This window comes from Canis lupus, chromosome 21 (assembly GCF_003254725.2).
Source record: "Canis lupus dingo isolate Sandy chromosome 21, ASM325472v2, whole genome shotgun sequence".
Lineage (NCBI taxonomy): Eukaryota > Metazoa > Chordata > Mammalia > Carnivora > Canidae > Canis > Canis lupus.
The window spans coordinates 25,049,479-25,073,651 of record NC_064263.1 but is presented as its reverse complement, the minus strand read 5'-3'; the positions used below and the strand labels follow the sequence as shown (position 1 = coordinate 25,073,651).

Here is a 24,173-nt window from a genome sequence, read left to right as displayed (position 1 = left end):
TGCCTCTGATCCTGTGGGACAGGGTCCCCACGGCAGGCAGGGCCTCAGTGGGACCTGGAGCCCATGTCCCTGACTCTGGAGCACCATCACAGCTTATCCCTGCTTATTGGGGCATTGCTGTGCCACCTAGGATGAGGTGCAGGCTTTCTCTGGGCTCACTTCCGCCCTCAGCCGCACTATGAGAAGTTCAAATGAGACGGTCTCTGAGGTCCCTAAGGGCAGGGATTGTAATGCTAAGATTTCGAGGGTTTATCTGAGATGCCAGGATTTTTAAAAGCCTGTGATTGTGAGAGTCCTTTGTTCTGGAGCCCCGGGCTCTCCAAGCTTCATAAAAAGCCAATCTAAATCTCCGTGGCCTCCACAACTCCTTCCCTGTCTCCTCACTAGATGCTCCTAGATTCTTAGGCAAGGTCCCATCTGTAGCTCATTGTGGTTCAGGAGTCAGAGCTGGCCGTAAATAACAATTAGGCTCCCTCATAACCTGAGGGTGTGAGGGTGAGATGTGTGTGGTCTGTGGCTCCAGGAGGCCCGACTCTATGGAGCTGCAGCCTGAGAGCCCAAAGTCCCCAGAGCCACATGCAGGACACATCAGCCCCACCATCATTGATCTTTTCTCCTGGCTCAGGTGGCTGCTGCCCACCCTTACCTCTCAGGCAGGTGAGGCAGATCACCTCAGCCCGCAGAGAACTAGAACGACCTTCAGGTAACAAGTTTGGCACCCTAATTTTCAGGTGAGGAAACTGAATCTGGGGATGGATTTGACCAAAGCCTCACAGAAAGCTGGCAGTAGGTATAGACCTTTTCTGTAGGATGTCTGATGAACAGCCAGTGCTCCTTGACCAAAAAGCATTTCTCCATCTGATCTATTAAGTGGCACATGACATGCCACCATTTGAACTCTGGAACTTGGAGCTGGGGTATAGAAGGTCCCCTTACAAAGAAAACATTGCAGGAACAGAGGGTCTCTTGGGCTGCTCTCACCCCATCACCAGGTCCCCACCTGACCCTCTCTGGGCTTTCCCCCTTTCATCCCCCATGGACTTGGATTTGAGATATTCGACCCTGGGGCCATCCTTGCCCTAGCTCTGGGGGGGTCTCCATTGGGATATGAAGGGGATGGGGCTCTGATCCGGACACCAGTCACCTGGAGCTCTTTCTGCTCTTTCCCTACAACCTGGGCATGGCCCAGGGAAACAGAAACTCTTCCCCTGCCCCCCTCTCTCTGCAGGTGTCCGGTTCTCTTCCTGGAATCTCCTGGACCCTGGGGATCTGACCTACCCCGCCCCCTCATCCCGCAGCTCAGGTTCTATGACTCAGTTTGTTTAGAATTCTCCACCTCTCCCCACAACCTATCCCCAACAGACTTATTTACCTTCCTTTACCTCAGTCGGGCTGTAATTATCCCTTTGCCCAGTCAGGCCTCTGCCCCCAGCATGAGGCCCTCCCTCCCTGCTGGCCTGGGAGCGCCACCTGGGATCTCCTCAATACGAAGCAGGGGAGACTCTGGTTGCCGAGCGAGCGGCCACCTCCGGTCCCGCCACCATATTGCACAACCCCAGGGGGCCCAGTTCACAGAGGGGGGGGGGATACAGGTGAATAGCGTCCTGGGGTCCAGGTCACTGCCTTGCTGCGCACCCTGATGGCTGGCGATGGGAAGTGGCAGAGTGGACAGCTGGCGGTAGGGAGGGGAGAGCGGTGTCATCTGTCCTGCCGGAAGGAGGGGCCTGCTCTCCTGTCAGAGGATGGGGTGAGGGGGGAGTGGAGATAGGAAAGGCCTCCGGAGAAAGATCTGGGCTGGGCCCGGAGGAACGTGCAGACGACCGTGGGACGTCCATTACAGATCCACGTTCACCTGGGCTTTCCTCCCGACTAGGCAGGGGCTTCCAGGGCCAGGCCTCGGCCTCGCGGGCACAGTGGGGTGGTTCTCTCGCGCTGCCGGTTCAGGGAGGAAAACAGGACCCAGGAAGGGGCCGCGGCGGTGACGGTGACGGTGACGGTGACGGGACGCGGAGCAGCTCCCGAGCGTGCGGTCCGTCTTGCGCCGCGCAGCCCCTTGGTTCTCCGTTCGCTGCCCCAGGAGGCTGGTGCGAGAGGCCTCCTCCCCGCGCAGCCCCCGCAGTGCCCGCGGGGCGCCAGAGGCGGCGACACGGAGCGGCGCGGCGGGGCCCGGGGCCGGGGGTCGCGAGCGGGGCCCGACGTCGGGGGCGGGGCCGGCGGCCGTGGCGCGCGGGGGCGGGGCTGCGCGCCTCCCGGCCCGGCCGGCGATTCATTCAAAAGGCGCGCAGCCTGCGCGGCCGCCTGCGCCCTCGCCGAGCCGGGCCGGGCCGCGCCGCGCCGCCACCCGGGGCCCTGCCGGAGCTGCCGCGGGGCGGCCAGGTGAGCGGGGCGCGCGGGGCCTCGGCCCGGGGGTGCTGCCGGCCGGGGCGGGGGGGTGCGGAGCCGAGGGGCGCCCCTGCCCCCCGCGTCTCTGAGGAAGTTGGCGGCGCGGCGGGTGCCGCGGCCCCAGCCCTTGGCCCCCGGCCCTCCCCCTCCCCCTCCCCCGCTCCCGAGCCCCCAGCCCCTGCGCCCTGGCCCGGCGTCGTCCGCGCCCCGCGCCCCGCTCCCCGCAGCCTCGGAGCCTCGGAGCCCCCGGCCCCGGGACCTGCGCGTCCTCGGGCCGCGCCGCCGCCAGGCCCGGCCGTGCGCGATGGCGAAGCAGCGGCGGGACTTGCAGTCGGCGGAGCCGGCGGGCCCCGCAGCCGCCCCCGGCCCGGGAAACTTGGGCCGAGACCGGGACCGGGACCGGGTGCGGGACGGGGCGGCTGCGGCGCGGGGGCCGGGGGGGGGGGGCTCTGAACGGTGTCAGCCCGTGACTGGGTGACACGGCGCGTGAGGCGGCCCAACCCGGGAGTCCGTGTGGCCGGGACACTGAGCGGGGACGCTGGGGCCAAGCGGGAGACACAGAGGGGCTCTGTGTGCCTCTGACAGGCCGGTGAGTGCGTGTGATTGTGTGAGAGAGACCCAGGCCCCTGCGGGTGGCCGTGACCCACCCCAGCTTACTGTGACACCCGGTCCCCGAGCCTGTGTGTGGCCCGGGACATGCATGACCAGGGCAGGGCCAGAGCGGCTCCGTAATGCGAGTGTGAAATGGAGGGAGAGGGACCCCAAGTGACTGACAAACCAGCCCCCAAATCACTGGAGCCGTAGTGTGCTCGTCGGGTCGAGCAAGTATTGTGTGTGTGTGTGTGTGTGTGTGTGTGTGTGTGTGTGTGTGTCCGTCCCTTTTGAGCCTCAGGAGAATGAGTAAGAGGCCCAAGGAGGAGGGACCTCAAACACCTGCTTGTCGTGGGAGGGGGGAGGCCAGGGGTCTTTCCAGAACTGCCCCTTCTCAGGATCTCAGTTTAGTCAGTGGGGAGGAGGACCCTGAGTGACTTGCTCTGGCGGATGGAGAGGAGGCGAGGCTGGGTGGCATCTGGTGTGGTGATTGACACTTCTGGCAGCCGCGGAGGGGCCCTGAAGTAGCCTCAGGCTCCGCCTCCCAAACACACACACTCACACACTGAGGTCCCAGACACCCGGCAGAGCTTTGTCCCTGGTAACCTGTAACCATCTTCCTCTCAGACCCTGTCCCCACTGGGCCTCAGTCTCCCCTTCTGCACACTGAGGTGTTGGGCTGTGAATGGCCTGTGAATCATCACTTTGGGATCCTCTATTGTTTTTGGGTCAACTGCCTTTGTTCTCCCCTCCCTCCAGGCAGAAGACTGCAAGTGGGAGGTGGGGGCAGGCTGGCTGCTTGGGGACACAGTGGCCCAGGGGCTGCTGGTGACTGGGATGGAAGTACAGCTCCTCTGACCAAGCCCAGAATTCTGATCCATAGACCTCGACTGGTCCCAGTCTCCTTCAGTTCCCTTTCCGTGGGACTTGTTCCCAAGTGGTCGCTGATTTGGAGACCTGGAGCAGGGCCCCTTCCTCTCTGAGGCTCCCACCCCCACAAGAGGGTCTTTTGGGTTTATACAGGGTGGAATGAAAATTGGACCCTCTAGACCAGGAGGGGTGAGGGGATACCTGCTAAAGGATCTAGAGTTCTGTCCTCAGAAAATGTTGGTTGCATTCTGGTTGCATTCTGTGTTGGGGTGAGGATAGAGGGACAGTGCCAGGTGCTATGCTGAACACTTTATGGTGTATTCCTTCTAAATCCTCACAGTGGTTCTGAGATGTGACTGTTTTTCAGAGGAGGAAACCAAGGCTCAGAGAAGCAAAGTGATTTGCCCAAGGTCATGCAGAGACAGGACAGTGCCGGGATTGGAATTCGGTCTTTTGCCCCCAAAACCATGTGAGATGCTTGGAGAGGGCCACCCACCTTTCTAATATCTTCAGGGCTTACCTAGGCTGCTTCTCTCAAACCTGGACTGATAAGCATGGCCTTGCCAGGGTGTCCCTTTGTGAGTTCTGAAAGTGGTGTGTATTTGCCCACATGTCTGAAACATTGCGGGTGAGTAGGTTATGTGGTCTTCCTGTTCCTCCTCCTCTTCCCTTTCCACAGGTCTCACCCCTAGCCAGAGGTCACCAGAGAGGCCTGTCTCCTGTCTTCTAGAGCCTGCAACTGGCTTTGGAAGCATCCACATAGCTACAAAGAGTGTCGGGAGTCAGCAGCACGGCCCCAGCTCCAGGGGGTGGCAAGGATAATTGAGAGTCCCAGTGACCTTCACCATACTGGAGAGGCTTTATTCCTCTATTCAGAGTTGCTCTAGGGGCATTTTCCCAAATCTACCCACACTCTGTGGTGGGCCCAGATTGGGGGTGACCTTGAGATTATGCCCCTTCTCAGTTCCCCATTCTTCCCAGAGGCCCCTGCTAGTCCTTACCACTGCTCGCAGCTTGGCTGAGAGCTAGAGCTGGGGTCAGGGTGTCCCTTGGTCCTCTCTGGAATGACTGGAGTTGTGCTTCTTGGGGCTGATCAGAATAGTTATCTTGGTCTCCTGGGGCTGACCCTGAGTTATTTCCATCCCTAGCAAACAGGGAAATAGCTCAGGGCCCAGGGAGGGGTTGGGAGAGGAGAAGGACCAGCGTCTTCTGGTCCTAGCTCTGATGGAGGCCCTCCCAGCCCTATCCCGTGCCTTGCCCGAGCTAGACCTTTCTGGGGACTGGGGCCTCCCAGGATGACAATGGTGGGGCCAGGCTGGGTTTCCATATGTGGCCCCAGTTGAGACTCATCTGATAGTTGCGGGACGGAGGCACGTGTCTGGCCAAGGAGCGGAGACTTTGAGGGGCAGTCAGCACTCTGCCCCTGCTCATGGGGTCAGCCTCCTTTTAAAGAGAGAGAGAGACTGAGGTTTGAGAAGTGCTGGGACTTCCCAAGGGCTCCAGAACCCTCATATTCAGGCTCTCACCCTCCAGATGTGGTACCTACCTACCTTCTCTGCTGCTACAGGTTTCCTGTCAGCCAGGATGTGGCCTAAGGCAGGAAGCAGGCCTGAGACACACCTTCACAAAATCAGGGCTCCCTCTTATGTTCCACTCTGGCCTTGATGTCCTGCCTCAGACCCCAGTACTGGCCTCTCTGCCTCCGTTTCCCATTCTTCCATGCATCCTTTTTTGCCTACACAATATAGTCCAGACTCCTCATCCTAGTGTTGACACTTCCCAGACCTTTCGAACTTTACATTTTCACACCCTTCTTTCCCTACCAGATGTCTCAGTTCCACTCTGCCTTTGCTTTTGGTTTCTCTTTCTAGAGCCCTCCTGGCCACTCAGAGTTTAGCGCTCCCTCATCCAGGAAGCCCTCCCAGCCCAATGTTAGTCCCTCTTCTTTTTTGTGTCCCACCTGCCCGGCAGTCCCTCCTCACCAGTTTGGCAACAGACACAGATGTGGGGCTCTCCTGGGTGCTGCATACCCAGACATTCTGGGCCAGCAAATTCCCTGCTGTGTGCCAGGCCCTGGGCTCAGGTCTCAACAGTACTGACAGAGAGGATCTCCTTCCTTCCAGAGCTGCTCAGTGGGGAAGCTGAGACTCAGGGTAGAGGGAACCAGCCCTAGCTTGAGTCACACAGTCTTGCTGCTGGAGTCTGGCACTCAAGAGCTTGCATAGCCCTGTCTCCAGGTGGAGGCAAGTATTGTCTGACAGTTCTGGCATCAGTTTCCACAAAAGGACCATGCTGGCCTGCACTGGGAGGAGGAAGTGGTGGGACTGTTCACCTAGCCTGGCTGGGTAAAGGCCAGCCTCCCTCTGATATGGAGCGGAGAGGGGTTTTGCTGAAGATCAGCCAGCAAGGCCCATCTGGCCCCACCTCCATTCAGGATCGGGGGTTGCTTGGACCAGGTTTCTGCCAGAGCTCAGTACCCATTGTTTGCCGAGGGCCTGGGTGCCTGGGCCTGGCCCCAGTGGCAGTGGCTGGGGTGGCAACGAGGACAGGAGGAAGCCAGTACTGCATCCCTACTGTGTGACCAACCCTGGGATTAGGGCCCCCAAGGCTCTCACATCTTTAGCCTCATGTCCTGAGGGCCAGCAGTCTTCTCCAGGTACAAGTAGGGAAAGGAGGGCCCAGAGAGGGGAACGGACTTGCAAGACCCTAATGTCACTGGGATCCTAACCCGGGTCTGCTGCCTGGAAGGCCAGAGCTCTTTCGTGGGCCACCCTGGGAAAGATGAGAGCTCTATAAATAAACTTCCCATGTGGCTGTGAGTGTGTGCCCTGGCTACTTGGCAGGGAGAGCGGGATGGAGGGGCCTCTACAGCCAGTTAGAAGCAGGGTCTGACTGTGTGGGTGGAGAGAGAAGGAAGGAAGGCTCCTGGAGGGAGGGACCTAAGCTTGGATCTTGGACCACGATGGCGATGGTGATGGTGTGGTCACTGGTGAGAAGGAACAGTGAGGGGAGGGAGGGGCCTGGCCCAGCTGTGTGCCCAGCTTCCTGCGTGCACGTGCCTTCCACCCTCCAGGGAGATCACAGGTGGCTGAGGGGGCAAGAGAGGGGAGGGTCCACTCAGGGAAGCTGGGAAGGCTTCCTGCAGGGGGAGGTGGCATCTGGGCTGAAGCGTGATTGTAAGAAGAGACACTGTTCTCTGAACTCTGGATCCTCCAGCCAAGAGGTCAGCTGAATAAGCACAACTATCCCAAATTACAGAGGAGGAAACTGAGGCTTGGAGCTGTGGGGCTGGGTCCTGACTGCTCAGCATCCCTCCACCTTCCAGACCGTGGCTTCAGCTGGCATGGGAGAAGGTGGACACAGGCCTGTAGAGCAGCTGGGAAATGGGCAGCCAGGGGCCATCCTAGGAGGCCGAGGCTCCTCTACTCAGGCTGCTGGGACTGATGTTGGGTTCCCCAAAGCACCCTTGCTTACTCCAAGCCGCTGGATGACCTTGGCTGGATGCTGCTTAATTCTGAGCTTGGCTCTTCCTCTGGCCCTTGTGGGCTGTGGTGAGAACTAATAGGAGAGGTTGTCAGGCCAGGCCCTGGTCCGCACTGTTTATAGTGGCTCCACTTATCCCCGCAGCATCTCTGAAGGCAGGGGCCAGAGCCCTTGTCTGCAGAGGAGAACCCGGAAGCTCAGGGAGGGTGAGTAACTTGCCCAAGGTTACAGAGCTAAGTGACGAGCCAGAGCTTAAACCCAGGAGTGACTGCTCGGCCTGTGCTGAGCCCAGCCCTCGGTCGCCGTTGGATAGGGCCTGGCCTGGGATTGCTGGGGACAGGGGTCTCTTCCCCCGGCACCCCAAGTCTAGAGGACAGGGCAGCCTGGGCCTGTGAGCTCCCTCAGTCTCTTGGAAGCCTCGCCCAGTGGGGGTGATGGGGTAGGGCTTGTGCTACGTGGACTCTGGGCTGACCTGACATTGATATGTTGGTGAGCGGTACCAGCTGTGCCTCTGGGATCTGAGGCAAAGGTGGCTTCTCGGAGGAAGACGTAGCAGTAGCATGAGTGGGTGGGCAGTGGGGTGTCCTCCAGCCCTCCCCGGCTCCCTGCAGGAAACCAGGGTGCCGAGCAGTTGGCTGTGGGGCCAGAGCAGGGCCTGCAGAAGCAGCAGGAATGCCAGGCCTGGTGTGGCGAGGACATGGGTTGCCTGTCATCTGCCCCCCGCTCCTGGGTGGGTAAACCTTGTCTCCTTTGAGACTGAGTTGTTATAGGGTACTGCTTAGCCTCTCTGAGCCTCAGTTTCCTCATTTGTGAAACCTGGGACCCTATCTTTGAGGCTTGGAATGGGAATGAGGCATGCAGTAAGTGCTTAGTGAGGGGATTTGGGGAGCCCCAGCTCTGCCCCAGAGACGACTGTGTGGTTTGGTGCCCCCCTCCACCCCCACCTGCCCCAGACTCAGATCAGGGAAGGGGCAGGGTTTGCATCCGTACCACACCAGACTGGGAGGAGCTGGATGGGCCCAGTCTGGCCACCTCAGCCTTTTCTTAGCCTCAAGGGCCAATTAGCTCCCTCAGCCCCACCTGCCCACCTACCTCCCTGAGCCTCTAAAAGCGCAGGCCCTGTGGCAGCCTGGGGGTGGAGGGGGAGAACCCAGTGGGGCCAGGGAACTGCCACTGTCTGGTGGCCCTGCTGCAGGATTTGGGGTACATGTGCATGGAGTCCTTACCCAAGGGGTGTGGCCTGGGAGACCATGGCTGCCCAAGGCCTCGGTGGGAATGGGGGTGCCCTTCTCACTGAATGGCCCTGAGATAGCCTCCCTACATCTCTGCCTGTCAGCATCCTGAGGAGCTGGCCTCCACCCTGTCCACCCTGGGACCACCTCTTCCAAGCCTTCCCTGGGCTTCCTGCCTCTCACAGGTGCCAGGGCCTTTTCCTGCGGAGGCTGGCACAGACTAAGGCAGTATGCAAATGACTATGGATGCAGGGAAACCCCGGAGGCCCCAGAAGCCCCTGGGAATGGGGGCAGCACCTCCTTCCCTGAGGCCCACCTGGGTGCTTTGTAAATAGCCTCTTAGTGAGCCGCTTCTGGGTGCCACTAGCTCCCTAGCCTCTGCTGGCAAGTTGACCACACTTGGAGAACATCTGCGAGATGCTGGGCCCTAGGCTAGGCGCAGGGTAAGTGGGGTGGGCGTGAGGTGGGCAGCAGAATCAGACCTGGGCTCTGGCCCTGCATCACCACTCACTGGCTGTGTGACCCATACCAGTGATCGCCTGTGGCCTCAGTTTACCTGGGTGTAAAACAGGGATGCACATCTCTTCTGTGAGGAGTGGAGCAACCAGACAGACTGACCCCAAGGGAATGAGGGTCAGTTGCCTTCCCTGTGAGGGCGGAGGATGGAAGAGAGGCATGCCTGGCTGCCCTCCCCGCCGCCCACTGTGGACAGTGTCCTACTTCAGCCCCAGTTGCCAGGGAACCACTGGGTTGCTTGCTAACCTGGATTTCTCTATTGATGGGCGGCCTTTGTCTTTCTGTCTCGGCCACTGCCAAGGAAGGCCTGTGTCCAGATGTGTTCCTAGGCAACTCCAGCCTCTGGAGGCTGCAGGGGGGTTCTACAGGCCCTAGAGCCCCTGGCTGGGAAACAGAAATACCTGCCTCCCAACCCCTGATCCACATGAAGACTCGCCTCCCACCTCTGTCTCCCCAGTCCTGCCTCCTTGGCAGGCAGCCCGGGGAGCCCTCTGAGAGGCAAGTTGTTCCATACCCCCCCCAACCCTTCAAGTCTCCCAGAGGCCCTGAGGGCAGTGTAAGCTTCTCAGCTTGCATCCAAGTCTTGGTGTGACCTGGACTCCTACCACCTATCCTTCCAGACCTCTCTCCCCTCTTACACCCTCCTACCTCCCAGACCTTCACCTCGGCTAATCCAGCACCTCCTGTGTACCAGGCTCTGGGCCAAGCACTATGTGTAAATATAGAAGAATCTTTTATACCTCACACCTGCCTGTCAAGTGTGTGCCATTCCCTGCTCCATGATTTACACATGGGGAGACTGAGGCACAGTGAATGCTGATTGAGGGATTATTCTATACTGGGCTCCATGCTGAGTATTTAAGGTGAATTTTCTTGGCCTCACAGCAGTCTTCTGTCTTGGTGGGAGAGGGAGTGTCCACAGCCACGGAGCTAGAGGAGAGCAGAGCCAGGCAGGATGGTTCTCCCCCAGGTTAGCTCAGATCCAGTTTGAATGCCCCCCCACCCCCCAGCCTCTGGGTTCTCCCAGCCTTGGCGGAAGCTATGCACTCTGCTGATCCCTGCTCTCCCCACCACATCTCCCCCTACCTTGCCCCCCACCCCCCGTGGGTCCCCCAGCTATCCCCAGTTCGATATATACCTACTCCTTACCCAGGGCCAGGCTGTGTGCTGAGCACTGGCATGCGGGGTGGGGGAGAAGGGGGGGGTCAGGTCCGGGTAAACAGGATGGTTACGTGCAGGATGATGAACACAGGAGGGGGCTTCCAGGAGGAAATGGCTCTGAGCTGAGCTCTGAAGGAAGAGTAGGTGTTGGCCAGGTGATGGGAAGGGTTTCTGGGTGGAGGAAGCAGCAGGTTCCAGTGCCTTGGTGAGGGAGGCAGAGTGGTAGGGAGAGGGCCAGGGGCCAGGTCCCAGTGTGAGGGTCCCCAGGCCGCAGTCGGGGCTGAACTGGGGGCCAGGGGCGAGGCGTGGTGAGTGACCTCTGGGAGGTGGGCGATCTCTGGGAGGCCAGGCCCAGTGAGGTTGGAGGTGAGCATGGAGAGGAGGGCCCCAGCCTGGGGCCCGGCAGTTCTGGGAAAGGGGAAGTTGCCAGGGCTGGGGAGTGTCACAGCTTCCTCTTTCTCTGAGGCCTGGGGGCTGTGCCTCCCTGGGGCTCCACTGCCCAGTGGTCGGTCATGGCTTTGCTAGTTGGTTTTCTTCCAGGGAATTTCTGGTTCTGATTGTTTGGGCATTTTTGGAGGTGGGGGTGGACTGCCTGTGAGGAAGCCCGCCCCCCACCCCAGCCTGTTCTGTGGTGGCCCCTGCTCCAGACACTGCGGGGGTGGGGGTTGCGGTGAGTGAGACAGACACCCTGCCTTTGCTGCTGTCGAGCTGGGGGTGGGGTGGGGAGCAGGGAGCAGAGCCAAACAAGTAAGCAAACAGATACTAATTACAAACCTGGGCCTGAGGTGCTGAGGGGAAGAAGGGAGTGAAGGGGTGGAAATCACCGGACCCAGGACCAGTGTTAGGCTTATTACCTCATTTCACCTTCCCCGCAGCCTTGTCTTGGAAGAGCAGTATCCCCATCTTGCAGATGAGGACACTGAGACCCCGCAAGGTGAAGCAGGGGCTCAAGTCCCACAGGGAGTTGGTGGCAGTGGGAACCGGATAGGCCCAGGCCGGGAGACTATGGGAGGAGTGGCCTCTAGGCCAACTTCCTCCTCTGCCCCAGGGGGCTTTTGGAGGCCTGGAGAGGAGGCCCCCTGCTGTGAGCCTTGGCCGCCTTCCTGAGGCCCCCTGGAGGCTCTGTAAGGTCACGCACTACCTGGCCTTAGGACTGAGCAGAGGGGTGGGGTTAGAGACTTCCCGGACACCCCCCAGCCAGGGGGCTTTGATCTGAATTTGGTTTTCAGTCAAGATTCCAGGCTTCTAGGCTTGGATGCTGGAGGCCTTGTGGGGAAGGGGGTACAGAGAGGGAGGTCAGAGCAGCAGGTGTATGCATGGAGGGGGTTCTGGGTGGCCGGCATGGGCTGCCTGACTGGACAGTCCATTGGGGGGCTCGGTCTAGCTGAGTGTGGGGGCTGGGGGAGCGGCTGTCAGCAGAGATTCCGGCGGCCAGACTGGAGTAAGTACCAGTTTGGGATAATTAGAAGGCACGTAATTAGAAGGCGTCAGGGCGCGAGGCGGCGAGTGTCTGAATGTGCCTGAGTGGGCCCTTGCTGGCTTTGAGTCTGGGCCTTCAGACCCCCATTTTCCTCCTGGAAGTCTCGAGATCGCAGCTCCCCATTTACCTGGAGGTAAGCAGCTGCACAGCCCTTCCCTGTGGGTTTAGGTCACGCTGTAGGTGCCAGTTGGGCCCGAGGTGGCCCTGGGGCCCTCTCTTCTGTGGCTGTTGTGTCTCTGTTCACTCCTGCCCCAGCCCCCGTAGGGCCCGCCTGAAGTCTGGGGGCTTATGGTCAAGTCTGTGGGTTAGATCCTATGAAGAAGCGTCTTCATGGGGAGAAGGGCTTGAATGGGAGCTGCCTGGGTAAGGGAAAGGACCTTTTGGGCCAGGAACTAGAAAGAAAGACTTGTGACCAAGTTAGAGGAGGGGGCGGGTCGGGGGATGGGCCTGGGTATGCAGCCTGTTGGGAGCTGACTGCCTTTCTGCTGTGGCCCGACCTTCTCCTGTCCCACATTTTCCCTTAGCTGGCCTTGGGCCGAGAGCCGCTGCCAGTGACCTGGAGAGTCCCGGGGTGTTGTGCCCGCAGCCCGCCCCCCGCCCTGTGGTGTAATTCAAACCCTTGGCTGCTGCCACCATGGTCTGTGTATGGGGATCAGTTTCCTCCGGCTCCTTTTCCAGGTGGGAAGGCCAGGCCACCTGTAGGCCTGAGGGGCTCTCGTGTGGCTGCGCTTCTCCCACCAGGCTTGGCGTCGGGCGGCATGGGGCTGGGCTCCAGTTGGGGAGCCCCTTGATCTGCAGGGGCCTTGAGCCAGTGGCTTGGCTGCTCTTTGGGAGTCAGAAGCCGTATGGCCTGTGGCTGAGGCCTGACAGATCCAGCTCCCTTCACCCTCCTGGGCCTGAAGGCAGGCCCCCCGGAAACATGCGACAGGACTCCTTTGTTTTGCCACAGCCCCTTTTGTTGTCTAAACCGAATCTTCCTTCCTGCTCTTCTCACCTGCCCACTGGGTGGAGGCTTTTCTCCAGAGGACACCATACTCCGAACCTGGGTGCTTTACCTTAGGCCAGTGGCCTTCCCACTCTGCACCCTCACCCTGCCTTATTGGTTGTTGGCACTTGCCCCCACCTGGCAGGGGAACAGTCCCTGTTCATCTGCTGGTCACTGGTCAGCAGGGATGTGAGCTCCCCGAGGACAGGGACAGTGTCTGTCTTAGGCTGTTTCCTGTGCTAAGGGCAGTGCCTGGCACACAGCAGTAGGTGACCAAGAGAGGACAGAAGGCCGAATGCTGGCTGCTGTGACAGCCCCAGAGATGCACTCAGACCCATCCTAGTGTTGGGCACATCCTTCCACATCCTTTGGTGGAGAAGACCTCTGGGTGGGGGGTGGGACACGTAGGGAGACTAGGACTGTGATGGTGGGGGTGTCTCCCTACCCAGGGAGACCTGCAGGAGTTTTGGGCTCAGCTTTGGGGAAAGGGAAATGTAGAGAGGTTTCTGGAAAGAAGTGACTTCATGTTGGTGTTTGATGGCTGAGGGAAAGGACCTTCCTTGGAGCAGACATGGCAAGAGTGAAGGCAGGAAAGCAGGGAAAACCAAGACCCACCAGGAAGTCCAGGTGGTGGGAGCCTGGGAGGTAGAGATGAGGTGCAGTCTGGGCATGAGGGGATTGCACACCCTCGCAGCTCCCCCCCCACCCCCCACTCCCAGGACTGCTGATGTGGGCTTCCTTCCTCCCAGAGCACCTGCCTATTTATGGAAGGGGAAGGAAGCCATTGCTCCTCAGGGAAGCCCCCCAAGCCTGGCAGAGCATTCTATCCCCCTCCTCTGCTGCTCTGGGAGGCCAGCCCCACACAGTGCATCCCCACCTCTACTCAGGTTTGAGGGGGAAGAGGGGCCGGACTACCCCAGCTTTGCCCGCCCAACACCACCTTGCAAATTCCCTGGTCTTGTCCTGGAAGCTGCCCCGGGAGGGGAGGAGAGCAGCTGCCTGCCTGTCCTCACGTCCTGCTGAGCCTCACGTCCTCCTCTCCTAGGCTGGTGATTCCCTGGGCCCAAGGATGAAGCTGAGCTGGCCACACTGGCCCCTGTCCTGCCTTTTTGTGGTGAGTTGGGGATGGGATCTAGGAGTACAGAGCCCTGTGCCCCAGCCCTCTGTGCTCAGGGACCCCATGCCAGGAGCCTTGCCAGGGCTGGTGACACGGCTCTTCCTCTGCAGGAAGCACCTGCTGGCCTATGCAGCTCTGGGTGCAGGTCTCCCAGTGCTTGGCAGGCTGGAGCCAGGTCTGGGGTCTGCAGAGGGCCCCAGAGCCTCCTGTGTGATACTCCCTCTGCCCTCCAGGGCAGCTGGCTCCGCTCCCTGCCTGCTCTCCCAAGCTGGGCCCAAGTTGGAAGACAGGTTGTGGGGCAGATCTCCCCATGGCATGAGGGATTCAGGGCAGGTAGTTCAGGCCTGGGATGGGGAGCAGAGGGAGCTCTCAGTGGAGTGTGCTGGGCGCTACATCCTGAGATCCCTTTCCTTGGGATGCATCCTGGCCTGTGTGGGTGTGCGAGTGTGAACGGTTGGCTTTGTGTGGAGAGGTCACTGAGGATGTGGTCCCAAATACTCCTCTGAGGGCCCAGAATAGGAAGCACTGGCTCCAGACTTGGCCCCAGGGATGATGGGGCGGGGGGTAGGGGGGTGGCAGGCAGACAGAAGGCGGACAGAACTTGAGAGAGGAATTCGGAAGCCCTTCCTCCTTATCATCCTGGTTAGCTGGAATGGGTGTGACTCGGGGACCTGAGGGCTTGAGATCCTGATTTGGCTCTGTCTGGGGTTTTCCAGCACTTTCCAGAAGCAGATACGGTTATGCAGGCATCGGACAGGCAGGTTTTACTCACAGCATAAGGGATTGAGATCAGAGTGTCCCTGAAACCTGGGGGCTGGTCCCGAGTGGTCAGTGGTCCCCACTCCTAGGGGCATTAGGAAGTGGGTGGTGGACAGATGGCCCCAGAGATGCCACATCCTAGCACTTTCTGCACTCTCGGTGTGTCCTGCCTGCTGTTCTTCCAGCTGCTGCCTTGGCCTCTGGCCACTCCGATATCAACGACCCCCTGGCAGTGCCCACCTGGGGAGGAGCCCAGCCTGGTGAGTTTGCCTTGCCCACCTGCCCTGTCCTAGGAAGACTGTTGAGGCCAGGGGCGGGTTCCCCAGGCCTGGCTTCCCGGGGACCTGAGGCCTGGTTCCTGGCTTTGTTCTTACCTTTTCCCTCCCACAGGACCTGGGGCAGGGCACACTATGCCGATCCTGTCCCCCCGGCACTTTCTCTGCTTCGTGGGGCCCTGGTCCATGCCAGCCCCATTCCCGCTGCAGCCCTCGAGGGAGGTTGGAGGCCCAGCCAGGCACAGCGACTCAAGACACGCTATGTGGAGACTGCCAGCCCGGGTGAGCCATGGGGTGCTGTGAGGGCTTACGGCTAGGTGACCAAGACTTGGAGTCCTAGGGTCCCAGCTTCACCCCCTCCCTGAGCAGGCCTCAGTCTTCCCATCTGTAAAATGGGGTGGGTCAGGCTCAGTGAGTATGCCTGGCAGGAGCCTCTCTTAAGGATAGTTTTTGGGCCTCAGTGATGTTTTCTCTCTCTGTAGGTGGTTTGCTGCTTCAGAGGTCACCCATGTCCCCTGTCAGCTGTGCCCCTGGACACCTCTGGGTATTCGCAGCTGTTATGGTGAGTGGCAGATGGGGCTAGGACTGGTCCATCTGGGACAATGGGGCCCTCAATCCTGAGCCCGGGGAAGGGTGTGCAGCCAGAGGGTGTCCGGCAGGATGTGTTCTGTTCTGCTGGCAGCGTGTCTGCGCACCGTATTTCCGAGTGGCAGACACCATCCAGCAGGCAGCAGCCACAGCTCGGGGCACGGGGTAGGGGGGAGTTCGGGGTGCTGAGGAGCTAACATCCTGTTTCCTGTCCTTATCCCCTCTCACACACACCTCTCACCTGTTGTCACTTTCTGAGGCAACTAACTCATGGACCTAGCCACGGGGAGGCGGCATCCAGTATTCGTGTGCCCAGATCTCATGCTGTCTGTTCACCCCAGGATGAGGGGTGGACCAGGGGGCTGGGGGTCTAGCTGCCCTGAGGCGTGGGGCGGCCTTGCTCAGGCTGATAAGATGGCCAAAACCACGTGGTGCGGGTGAGGTGGCCTTTGCTTCCCCAGCACGATGGAGAGTGGCCGTAGGTGGCTCTGGACATGTTCGTGCGCCCCCCCCCCCCACTTTAACTCGGGCCCTGGGCCTCTCTGCCTCTGTCTTTCCTCCGTGCCTCCATCCTGTGGTGCTCAGAGCGGGGACGGCGGGCCCGACGTGGTGTGGAGGTAGCAGCTGGGACCACCGGCACTGGGGACACTCGGCAGCCTGGGAATGGTACCCGGGCGGGAGGCCCCGAAGAGACCGCTGCCCAGTATGCGGTTATTGCCATCGTGCCTGTCTTCTGCCTCATGGGGCTGCTGGGCATCCTGGTGTGTAACCTGCTCAAGCGGAAGGGCTACCACTGCACGGCCCACAAGGAGGTTGGGCCCGGCCCTGGAGGTGGAGGCAGCGGTGAGGCCCGGCCTGAGGTCTGAGTGGGGGAGGCCAGGGGGCACGGACTGGCCCAGGCCGGCTCAGCTGGGGGGCTGTGCGAGGGAACCTGTTGGCCTAGAGGGTCTAACTGGAAGGGACCTGCAGAGGGCTAACCAGGAGGGCTTCCTGGAGGTGCTGCTTGTGGGCTGTAGTGATCAAGTGGAAGGAAAGGTGAAGAGGCCTGAGGTGACGACAGGGGCAGAGCAGAGGGCAAGTGGCTTCAGTAGGATTCTCTCCTGGGTGAGGCCCTGCCCAGCTGTCGGGGTCTGGACTCCTTAGGGGCTGTGGTTTCATGTATGTGGTTCAAGGGTTGGACCGCCTTCTGGGAACTTAAGCTGACCTCTGACTTGAGCCACTGGCAGGGCATTTGTCCTTAGCGGGCACCACAAGGAGCTCAGGTTTCAGCTCCAAGCTGTGGTTTGAGTTAGGAGTCCTGGAACCAAAGGGAGAGATATGTTCCTCTTGCCCCTATCCCAGGGCCCTTGGCCCCTTACCTCTTCCTCCGCCCAGCTGTCCCCCGAAGGCCAGTAGGGCAGGGGTCCCCGAAACAGATACACTGCCCACGGAGCCTTGTGGCCAAGTCAGGATTGAAATGGTGCTTCTGGTGCCTTTGCCCTAGGCTGCCCAGGGTCCTGCCCGGCTCCTGACACTGCGGTCTATGGCGGGCAGGAAGATGGCAGCTCAGGCCCTCTTGCCTGGGACTCCATGTGTTTTCCTAGCCTAGGGCTTCCTTTAACTGCTGGCTGCTGCCTGGGTGCAAGTCCTAAGAGCTGTCTGCTGCTGGCCTAGGATTGGTCCCATGGCTCATTCTCGTGCTCTTGGGGTTTGGGCCCTAAGGGTCCTGCTACGCGTACAGGCTGGTGTGAAGGGAAGTGGATCAGCCTGGAATGGCAGTTTGCCAGAGATTTGTGCAGGGGTCTGGGCAGAAAGCCCACAGCTCCCTGAAGCTGGGGAGGGGAGACATCAGGCCCCAGAAAGGCTACCCAGCCCCAGGAAGCGGTGATAATGAGCTTCCATTGCTGAGGCCTGGAGGGCCGCTGGTACATAAAACCCCCAGGCCTGTAGCACAGCTTATAGGAAGGTGGGGCGCCCTCTGCTGCCACATCTTGGTATAGCTGTCAAGCCCAGACCACCCCCACCCCCCCAAAACCCCAGGATCACAGTTCTTGCGTTTTTCCACAGGGATCAACCCTGCCTACCGGGCTGAGGATGCCAACGAGGACACTATTGGGGTCCTGGTACGCCTGATCACGGAGAAGAAAGGTGAGAGGAAGCTCTGATCCTGTCTCCAGGCCCAGGAGAGGACCCGTCTCCTCCCAGAAGCTGAGGCAGCAGTGGGGGGGTCAGAGTCCCACTGTGCCCCGCCCCTCCCATTGGGATGCCCTGGGCCAGCCTCTGGTGCTCCCTGGCCAGCAGCTGAGGGCGCTGCCCCTTTTTTTCTTGTTCCTGCCTGATGAGAGGTGGAGGAAAAGGCGCTCTGTCGGCTGGGGTGGGGGTGGAGCGCGTGGGGAGTGCCCCTCCTGGCCGAGAGCGGCTTCTGACTGCAGCTGCCCACAGAGAATGCGGCGGCCCTGGAGGAGCTGCTGAAGGAGTATCACAGCAAACAGCTGGTGCAGACCAGCCACAGGCCTGTGCCCAGGTGAGTGGGCAGGTGCCCCAAACCCGTTTGTAATCAGCCTGCTTCCCTGGGGAGTTCCCACTTGGCTGTGTTCCCTTCATGGTACCCTGGTTCCCCTTCCTACCTCCTGGGACCCCCTGGCACTGGCCTGCCCTGGTGACCGCTCCCCCCTGTGCCCTCTGCAGGCTGCCGCCGGGTCCTCCCAGCATGCCACACATCTGCCCGCATCGCCACCACCTCCACACCGTGCAGGGCCTGGCCTCACTCTCTGGCCCCTGCTGCTCCCGTTGTAGCCAGAAGAAGTGGCCCGAGGTGCTGCTGTCCCCTGAGGCCGCAGCTGCCACTACCCCCACTCCCAGAGTCCTGCCCAACCTGGCCAGGGCTCCCAAGGCTGGGGCCAAGGCAGGACGCCAGGGCGAGATCACCATCTTGTCTGTGGGCAGGTGAGGTGGGCACAAACACAGGAGGGTCAGGGAGAGACCTTATACCCAGGGTGGGTATTTGAGCCCCCTATTTGAGCCCTGAACATTGTGTTCAGTGAGGGCCCCTCTCTGGCCTCAGTAGGCCTCTGGGCAGAAGAGGGGTGGGGAGACCAGGGAGAAGTCTGGTCTTCCCAGCTCTGCTATGTCTCACATGAGCCCTTAGGCCCCGGGGCAGGGTCCTAGCCTCCAGCCATCCCACTGTGGGCCCCTCAAGCCAAAGGACTGTTTACCTACAACCTAGGTTGGGGGGGTTGGGGGCTTATCTGTGGGTAGGAGGGTATAGGAAGGGCTCAGGCTCTGATCCATGAACTTGGTGTGGGACCCTAGCAGCCACTGCCCTTTCTATACCCAGGGTTTCCTCTTTAATGAACCCAGAGGGGGCGGGTTACGGCATCACCACTCCTCACAGGTTCCGAGTGGCCCGAATTCCGGAGCAACGGTCGAGTTCAGCAGCCTCTGAGTTGAAGACTATCACGGAGGCTGGACCCTCAGGGGGTGATCTCCCAGATTCCCCACAACCCGGCCTCCCCACTGAGCAGCGGGCACTGCTGGGAAGTGGTGGAAGCCATACTAAGTGGCTGAAGCCCCCAGCAGAGAACAAGGCTGAGGTGAGGGCCAGAAGGGGAGAGTGTCTGTTGGCACCTGGGCCAACCCTGACTTGCGTGGGGCAGGGGCCACTTTCCTGGAGCCCAGAAGCCCCCTGACTCAGATCTAACCCCTTACTCCCGTCTCCCAGGAGAACCGCTATGTGGTCCGGCTAAGTGAGAGCAACCTGGTTATCTGATGGTCGGCCTCATCTGAGGATGCTGCAGCCCTGCCCTGGGAGGTTCCGAAGGCTTCCTGGAGGAGGTAGAACTGCAGCCCAGCCTGTGAGGATCAAGAAGCAATGGTCCAGCAGACAGAACAGCAAAGGCCAAGGCCTGGTGGTGGGAGCGCCCACCCCTGTGAAGAGGCAGGCCAGCCGGCGGGTGCTGTGTGCAGGAGCAGGTTCAGAGCCCCTCCCTTGCTCCCGCCCCTATGCCCCTGCAGGATCCTCTGTACCACCAGGTCGCTAGGCCTTGGTCATGGGAAGGGGTCCTCTGCCTGGCACCCCTGGCCCCATACCTTGGTAGTTAACTGCCCCTGCCTCTGTACAGGGCCCTAGCATGGACCTCTCCCTCCTCTTCTGGTGGGCCCTGTAAAGGGAAGGGGCAACAAAAAGCCACGGGCTGGACACTGGGTTCCCTGGTTCTAATCGTGGGCAAGCCCCTGGCCATCACCTGGTTATAGTTGTTCTGACCAGGAAGTGGGGAGAGAAAGATCTCTCTGGTCCCAAGGCTTCTCCAGTCCTTGCAGGCTCTGGCCTGGGTCTTGTGCAGAGAGAGCTGGAGTCTTTGCCACCCCTCCCATTAGTAGCTTTATCTGGCCCCATTTTTGCGGCTTCCAGGGCCTGTGCCTTCAGGCCCCCATGGGGCTGCCTGTCTCTGGCTCTGCCTACAGAAGGGGCTTAATGCATGTATCTGCTGCCCCCTCCCCCACTATTTTTATTGAAATTGGAACAACAGTCTTGACCTGGGCAGGGCTTTGATACGGGGTGCCAGCCTGCATAGCCACCCCAAGATCTCAGGAGCTTTCAGGGAGAGGCATGTGTGGGGCTGGAGAGGCACCTCTGGCCTCCGTGGTTTCTGTGTCCTTGTGGGGTTGGTGTGTCTGTCCCCAGCCTGGGCAGTGCAGGCAACTGCCCAGCTCAGTTCCTATGTCCACTCTAGCTCAGCAACCTGGTTATTTATGTGGGGCCGTGCAGGCATGGGGCCCACTGCCATCCCCATTTCTCTTATTTATTGAAAATTTGCTGTTGTCCTGTCCTGTCTACATTCCCATCCATTTATTGGATAATAAAAGGTGGGAAAGTGGTGTCATGAGGAGCTTCTTTCCCTGTCACCCGTCCATTCACCAAATATCTGTGTGTCAGGTACCATGTGTGGGACAGGCCATCCCTCCCCCTGCGGTGCCAGCTCTGTGGTGGGTGGGCATGGGGCAGCATGTGAGGTGGGGCTGGAGGAGGTCCCTCACCTCGCTGGGTTCTCACTGAAGCTCCTAGAAGCAGTGCTGTCCAATGGATAGTACACACCACATATGTAATTTCAAATTTTCTAATAGCCACGTTTTAAAAAGTAAATCATGAAAGTTATCAATAATGTATTTAAGCCAATATATCTAAAATATTTTCATTTTAATATAAAGTCAGTATAAAAAATTATGAATGAGCCATTAACTTTTTGCTTTGAAATCTAGTATTTTATAAAGCACATCTTAATAATGAACTAGCATATTGAAGGGCTCCATAGCCACATATGGCCAGTGGCTCCTGTCTTGGACAGCACAGCTCTAGAGGACGTGGAAGCATGGTCCCCAGACAGGGAACAGCATGTGCAGAGGCCCAGGGAACTACAAGAAACTGGAGAAGCTGGTAGTCAGAGGTGACACGTGTGGAGAGCAGAGTGGGAGTGGGCAACAGAAGGTAGCCACAGGTGCTCTTGGTCACCCTGTTTTCATGCCAGTGATGCATAAAAAAAGCATTTAGGAAGGGGAGAAGCAGGACTGGTCCGTTTGCTCTTGGCCAGTGTGGAGGATGGAGCAGGAGTTCTGCAAGGAAACTGTTCCAGCTGTTCAGGCAAGAGACAGTGTGTGTGTGGGGGGGGGGTACTGGGGGGGGGTGGAATCCAAGAGACCAAAGACTCCTAAGAACTGCTAGGGTTTGTGAATGGGTTGTGGGTCAAGGGGTTAGGGATAGCTGTGAAAGAGCCCTCCTACATCTGAATGTGAAGGCCTGGAGTGCTCAAGAGGCTGATCTGGGCTACAAGAGTATCTAGAAGCACTTAAGTAGGCATTTATACCGGGACTTGACCTGAGAGAGCTCAGGGCACTCTTGGGCTGTTCCAGGGGCACTGCCAAGAGGTGGGAAGGAGACTAGGGTGGTGGTCTCCCTTATAAGTGAGGAAAGGTAAGGGAAGGGCAGGGTAGGTCACAAGTGTCAGGACTGCCATAGCCCCTGGTCAATGGACACAGGGACATGGGGAGAGAGAGCAGGACCAGGTCTGAGTGGATCGACCTCCCTGCAGAAGCCTCACTGTGTCACGAAATAGCGGGTAGGGATTTAGGGGTCAGGAAGAAAAGGGTTTAATTCCGGGTTCACTGGGTATTTGGTATATTTTTTAAAGATGGAAGGAGACACATTTAAATGCTAGTGGGAGAGGCTGAGGAACCAGCTACTGATGCTTGAGGGAGCCTGGGAAGGTGCCTGTGGGGGTCCTAGGCCTGCTGCAGCTGGGGGAGGGTGGCTGTTGGGCTAGCACTACTGGAAGCCCAGCTCACTCTGGCCTCTGCTGCTCCTCTTGTAGCCAGAAGTGGCCTAAGGTGCTGCTGTCCCCTGAGGCCATAGCTGCTGCCACGCCCACTCCCAGACTCCTGCCCAACCTGGCCAGGGCTCTCCAAGGCTGAGGCGTGGTAGGATGCCAGTGGGGGAGATCACCATCTTGTCCGTGGGTAGAGGCTTCCTCCTGTGAGGAAGCCATGGGCAGGGGCCTGGCCCAGCAGCAGCACAAAAAACTCCTGCCCAGAGAAGTTGGGCAGATGTGCCTTGAGATTTGCTCTCTCCCTGCCTCTTGCTTCTCCAGGGCACAGTCTTCTCTCTCACAGGCTTCTGAAGTGTGCAGGAAAGGAGGCAGGCTGCACATCAGGAGGAATTTTCTAGAGCACCAAAGGTTGCCAAAGTCTAGAACTGTCTGTTGCAGGAAACTAGTAGGTGTCATCAGCACTCTTAAATGTTCCCTTGGGCTGCCAGGGTTGTCTTATTTGGTGTCCCTATTTGCCGACCGTTAGCTCCATCTCCGGGTTTGGTTTCTTAAATTTGGCTGTCCCCTCAGCCAACCAACCCCACTTCACCCAGGACTTGGATGACACACCAAGATGATGAGACAGCAAGAGCCAATGCCCTGGGGTAGATGAGGTGGGAGGTGGTCCCTCCTATCGCTGGCCTCCTTTCCCAGGGGAAGGCTAGATTGTGGACTCCAAATGCCATCTTGCTGTGGAGACTGAGGCTTCCCAGACCAGGTAAGAGAATCTTCACCTTGGTGCTGGGCCCTGGGTAATAAGCACAGCTCCCCTCCAGCACTGCCCCTCACCCCTTATTGTCTGCTGGAAGGTAAAACTAGGACTTTGGCTTAGATTTCTTCACCTGTCCCTTGGGCCTAGCTCCCAAAAGGATGGGATGAGTTGCCGAGGGATCAGGTAGGGGTATATCCAATGCTCTTGGCCTTTTCTGGCTTGTCCTCTCCTAGGCTTCCCCTCTGAATCTTGGCTGCCCTGGAAGCTGGAAGACAGGCTGCAGCACGGGGCTGAGGGGAGTTCAGAGTTTGACTTCTCCTTACTCCACCCCTCACCCCAAGGACCGGAATAGTGAGGACGGGAGCCCAGATCTCTACCTCCCTGCCTGCTCCTGGCCCTGTGACCTGGAGCAAGTGCTGTGACACTTTCTCCAGAGGTGCCCTCTGCTCCCCACATCTGACAGAATTTTCCACTACAAGGGAGGGAGAATGAGCTTCCTGTCGGGTGACAGCAGGGGGTACTGGGGGGCATTCTGCAAAGGCACAGGGCACAGGGTGGCAGAAAGGGTGGGAGAGTTAGGAGTCCTGAATTGTAATTACAGCTCTAGTGCAGGCTAGGTCAACTGGCCTTGTGGGGCCTCCGTTTTCTCTCCAGTCAAGGAGTTTGAATACTTATAGGCTGGAAGAGCGTGGATTGTTGGGGCCAGGGAGGGAATGGTGGCCACAATGACCAGGGGAAGAAGCTTGGGTCTGGACTAGGGCAGCTGCTTTGCCCAGAGGGGAGAGGAGGACAAGATTCAGGATGGAAAACTGACAGCATAAACTATTAGGATGGAGACCACCTGACCTCCCTTGACTGCTGTTCTGTGACTACAAACCTGTAAGCTTTCCCTTGGTTTCCCACCTGACAAATTCACCCTTTAATATAGACACCACTTCCTCCAGGGTGGGCAGAATGTGGGATCTGGTGCCTGGGCTGTGGAGCCAGACCAAGTGTGAGCTCCAACTCTGAACCTCACCAGCTCTGTGACCTTGGCCAAGGTACTTCGTCTCCTTGGCTGCCCACCTCTTGACAGGCTCACCTCCCACTGGGCTGTGGGGATTCTGAGAGTTACCAAACATAAAGCACAGTGCTGGACATATGGTAGGCCCTCGGGAGATGGCAGCCCTCCTCATTCGTGGCCTCCCTGGGTCACCCACCTTTAGTCCAGGTGCTGACTGATGGCTACTTCCCCGGGAAGACCTGCTATCTGCAGGGAGATGCATCATAGGCGTTACCTGACTGGTGAAAACAAGTTTAGAATCAGCTTGGGAAGAACCCAGGGGATTCACTGGCTTAAGTGGTGGCCTGTGTCTCCCTGCCCCAAGAACCACCAGTCTGGTCATCCTGGACTTTTTTTTTTTTTGGAAACTTTTTTTTTTTTTTAATAGTTATTGAATGTTCTACAGCTTACAGTAAATATCATAGTTACAAATTCTTGGCTTCAATCTTTCAGAGTGATCACTATCTGATCTTCAAAACAAAACAAAACAAAACAAAAACCCAAAAGAATCCAGAACAACAAAACAAAACCAGATTTACACTTCATACACACAAGGCGAGGCCATGGGGCTTTCCAATCTTTACACTCCAGGCTGTGCTTTAAAAACATTTTATAAGTTCTTTGATCAAACTACTTGGAAGA

General features: G+C 58.9%; 1 protein-coding gene across 7 annotated transcripts; it reads left to right on the top strand.

The window, feature by feature from the left end:
* Positions 1 to 1,624: 1,624 nt before the first annotated feature.
* RELT (RELT TNF receptor) lies at positions 1,625 to 20,340 on the top strand. 7 transcript variants are annotated; one of them, XM_035703845.2, is made up of 11 exons: positions 1,625 to 1,678; positions 13,746 to 13,814; positions 14,762 to 14,836; positions 14,967 to 15,133; positions 15,334 to 15,413; positions 16,025 to 16,282; positions 17,486 to 17,566; positions 17,861 to 17,942; positions 18,107 to 18,364; positions 18,813 to 19,011; positions 19,140 to 20,340. In XM_035703845.2, exons 1-11 carry the CDS (start codon positions 1,640 to 1,642, stop codon positions 19,185 to 19,187), a joined length of 1,356 nt encoding a protein of 451 aa, XP_035559738.1. In that variant the 5' UTR covers positions 1,625 to 1,639; the 3' UTR covers positions 19,188 to 20,340. The 7 variants fall into 7 exon arrangements, with proteins under 7 accessions (XP_035559738.1, XP_025314866.1, XP_025314864.1 ...); XM_025459081.3 differs by lacking the exon at positions 1,625 to 1,678 and adding an exon at positions 1,793 to 2,029; XM_025459079.3 differs by lacking the exon at positions 1,625 to 1,678 and adding an exon at positions 2,263 to 2,376.
* The last annotated feature ends 3,833 nt before the right edge of the window (positions 20,341 to 24,173 follow it).

Bases quoted from the DNA above. Each gene is read 5' to 3' on its own strand.
- RELT (XM_025459077.3), top strand. From the start codon at position 11,750: ATGTGCCTGAGTGGGCCCTTGCTGGCTTTGAGTCTGGGCCTTCAGACC. The intron at 11,849-13,745 runs GTAAGCAGCTGC...CTCCTCTCCTAG, and splicing joins AGCTCCCCATTTACCTGGAG to GCTGGTGATTCCCTGGGCCC. The intron at 18,365-18,812 runs GTGAGGTGGGCA...CACTCCTCACAG, and splicing joins ACCATCTTGTCTGTGGGCAG to GTTCCGAGTGGCCCGAATTC.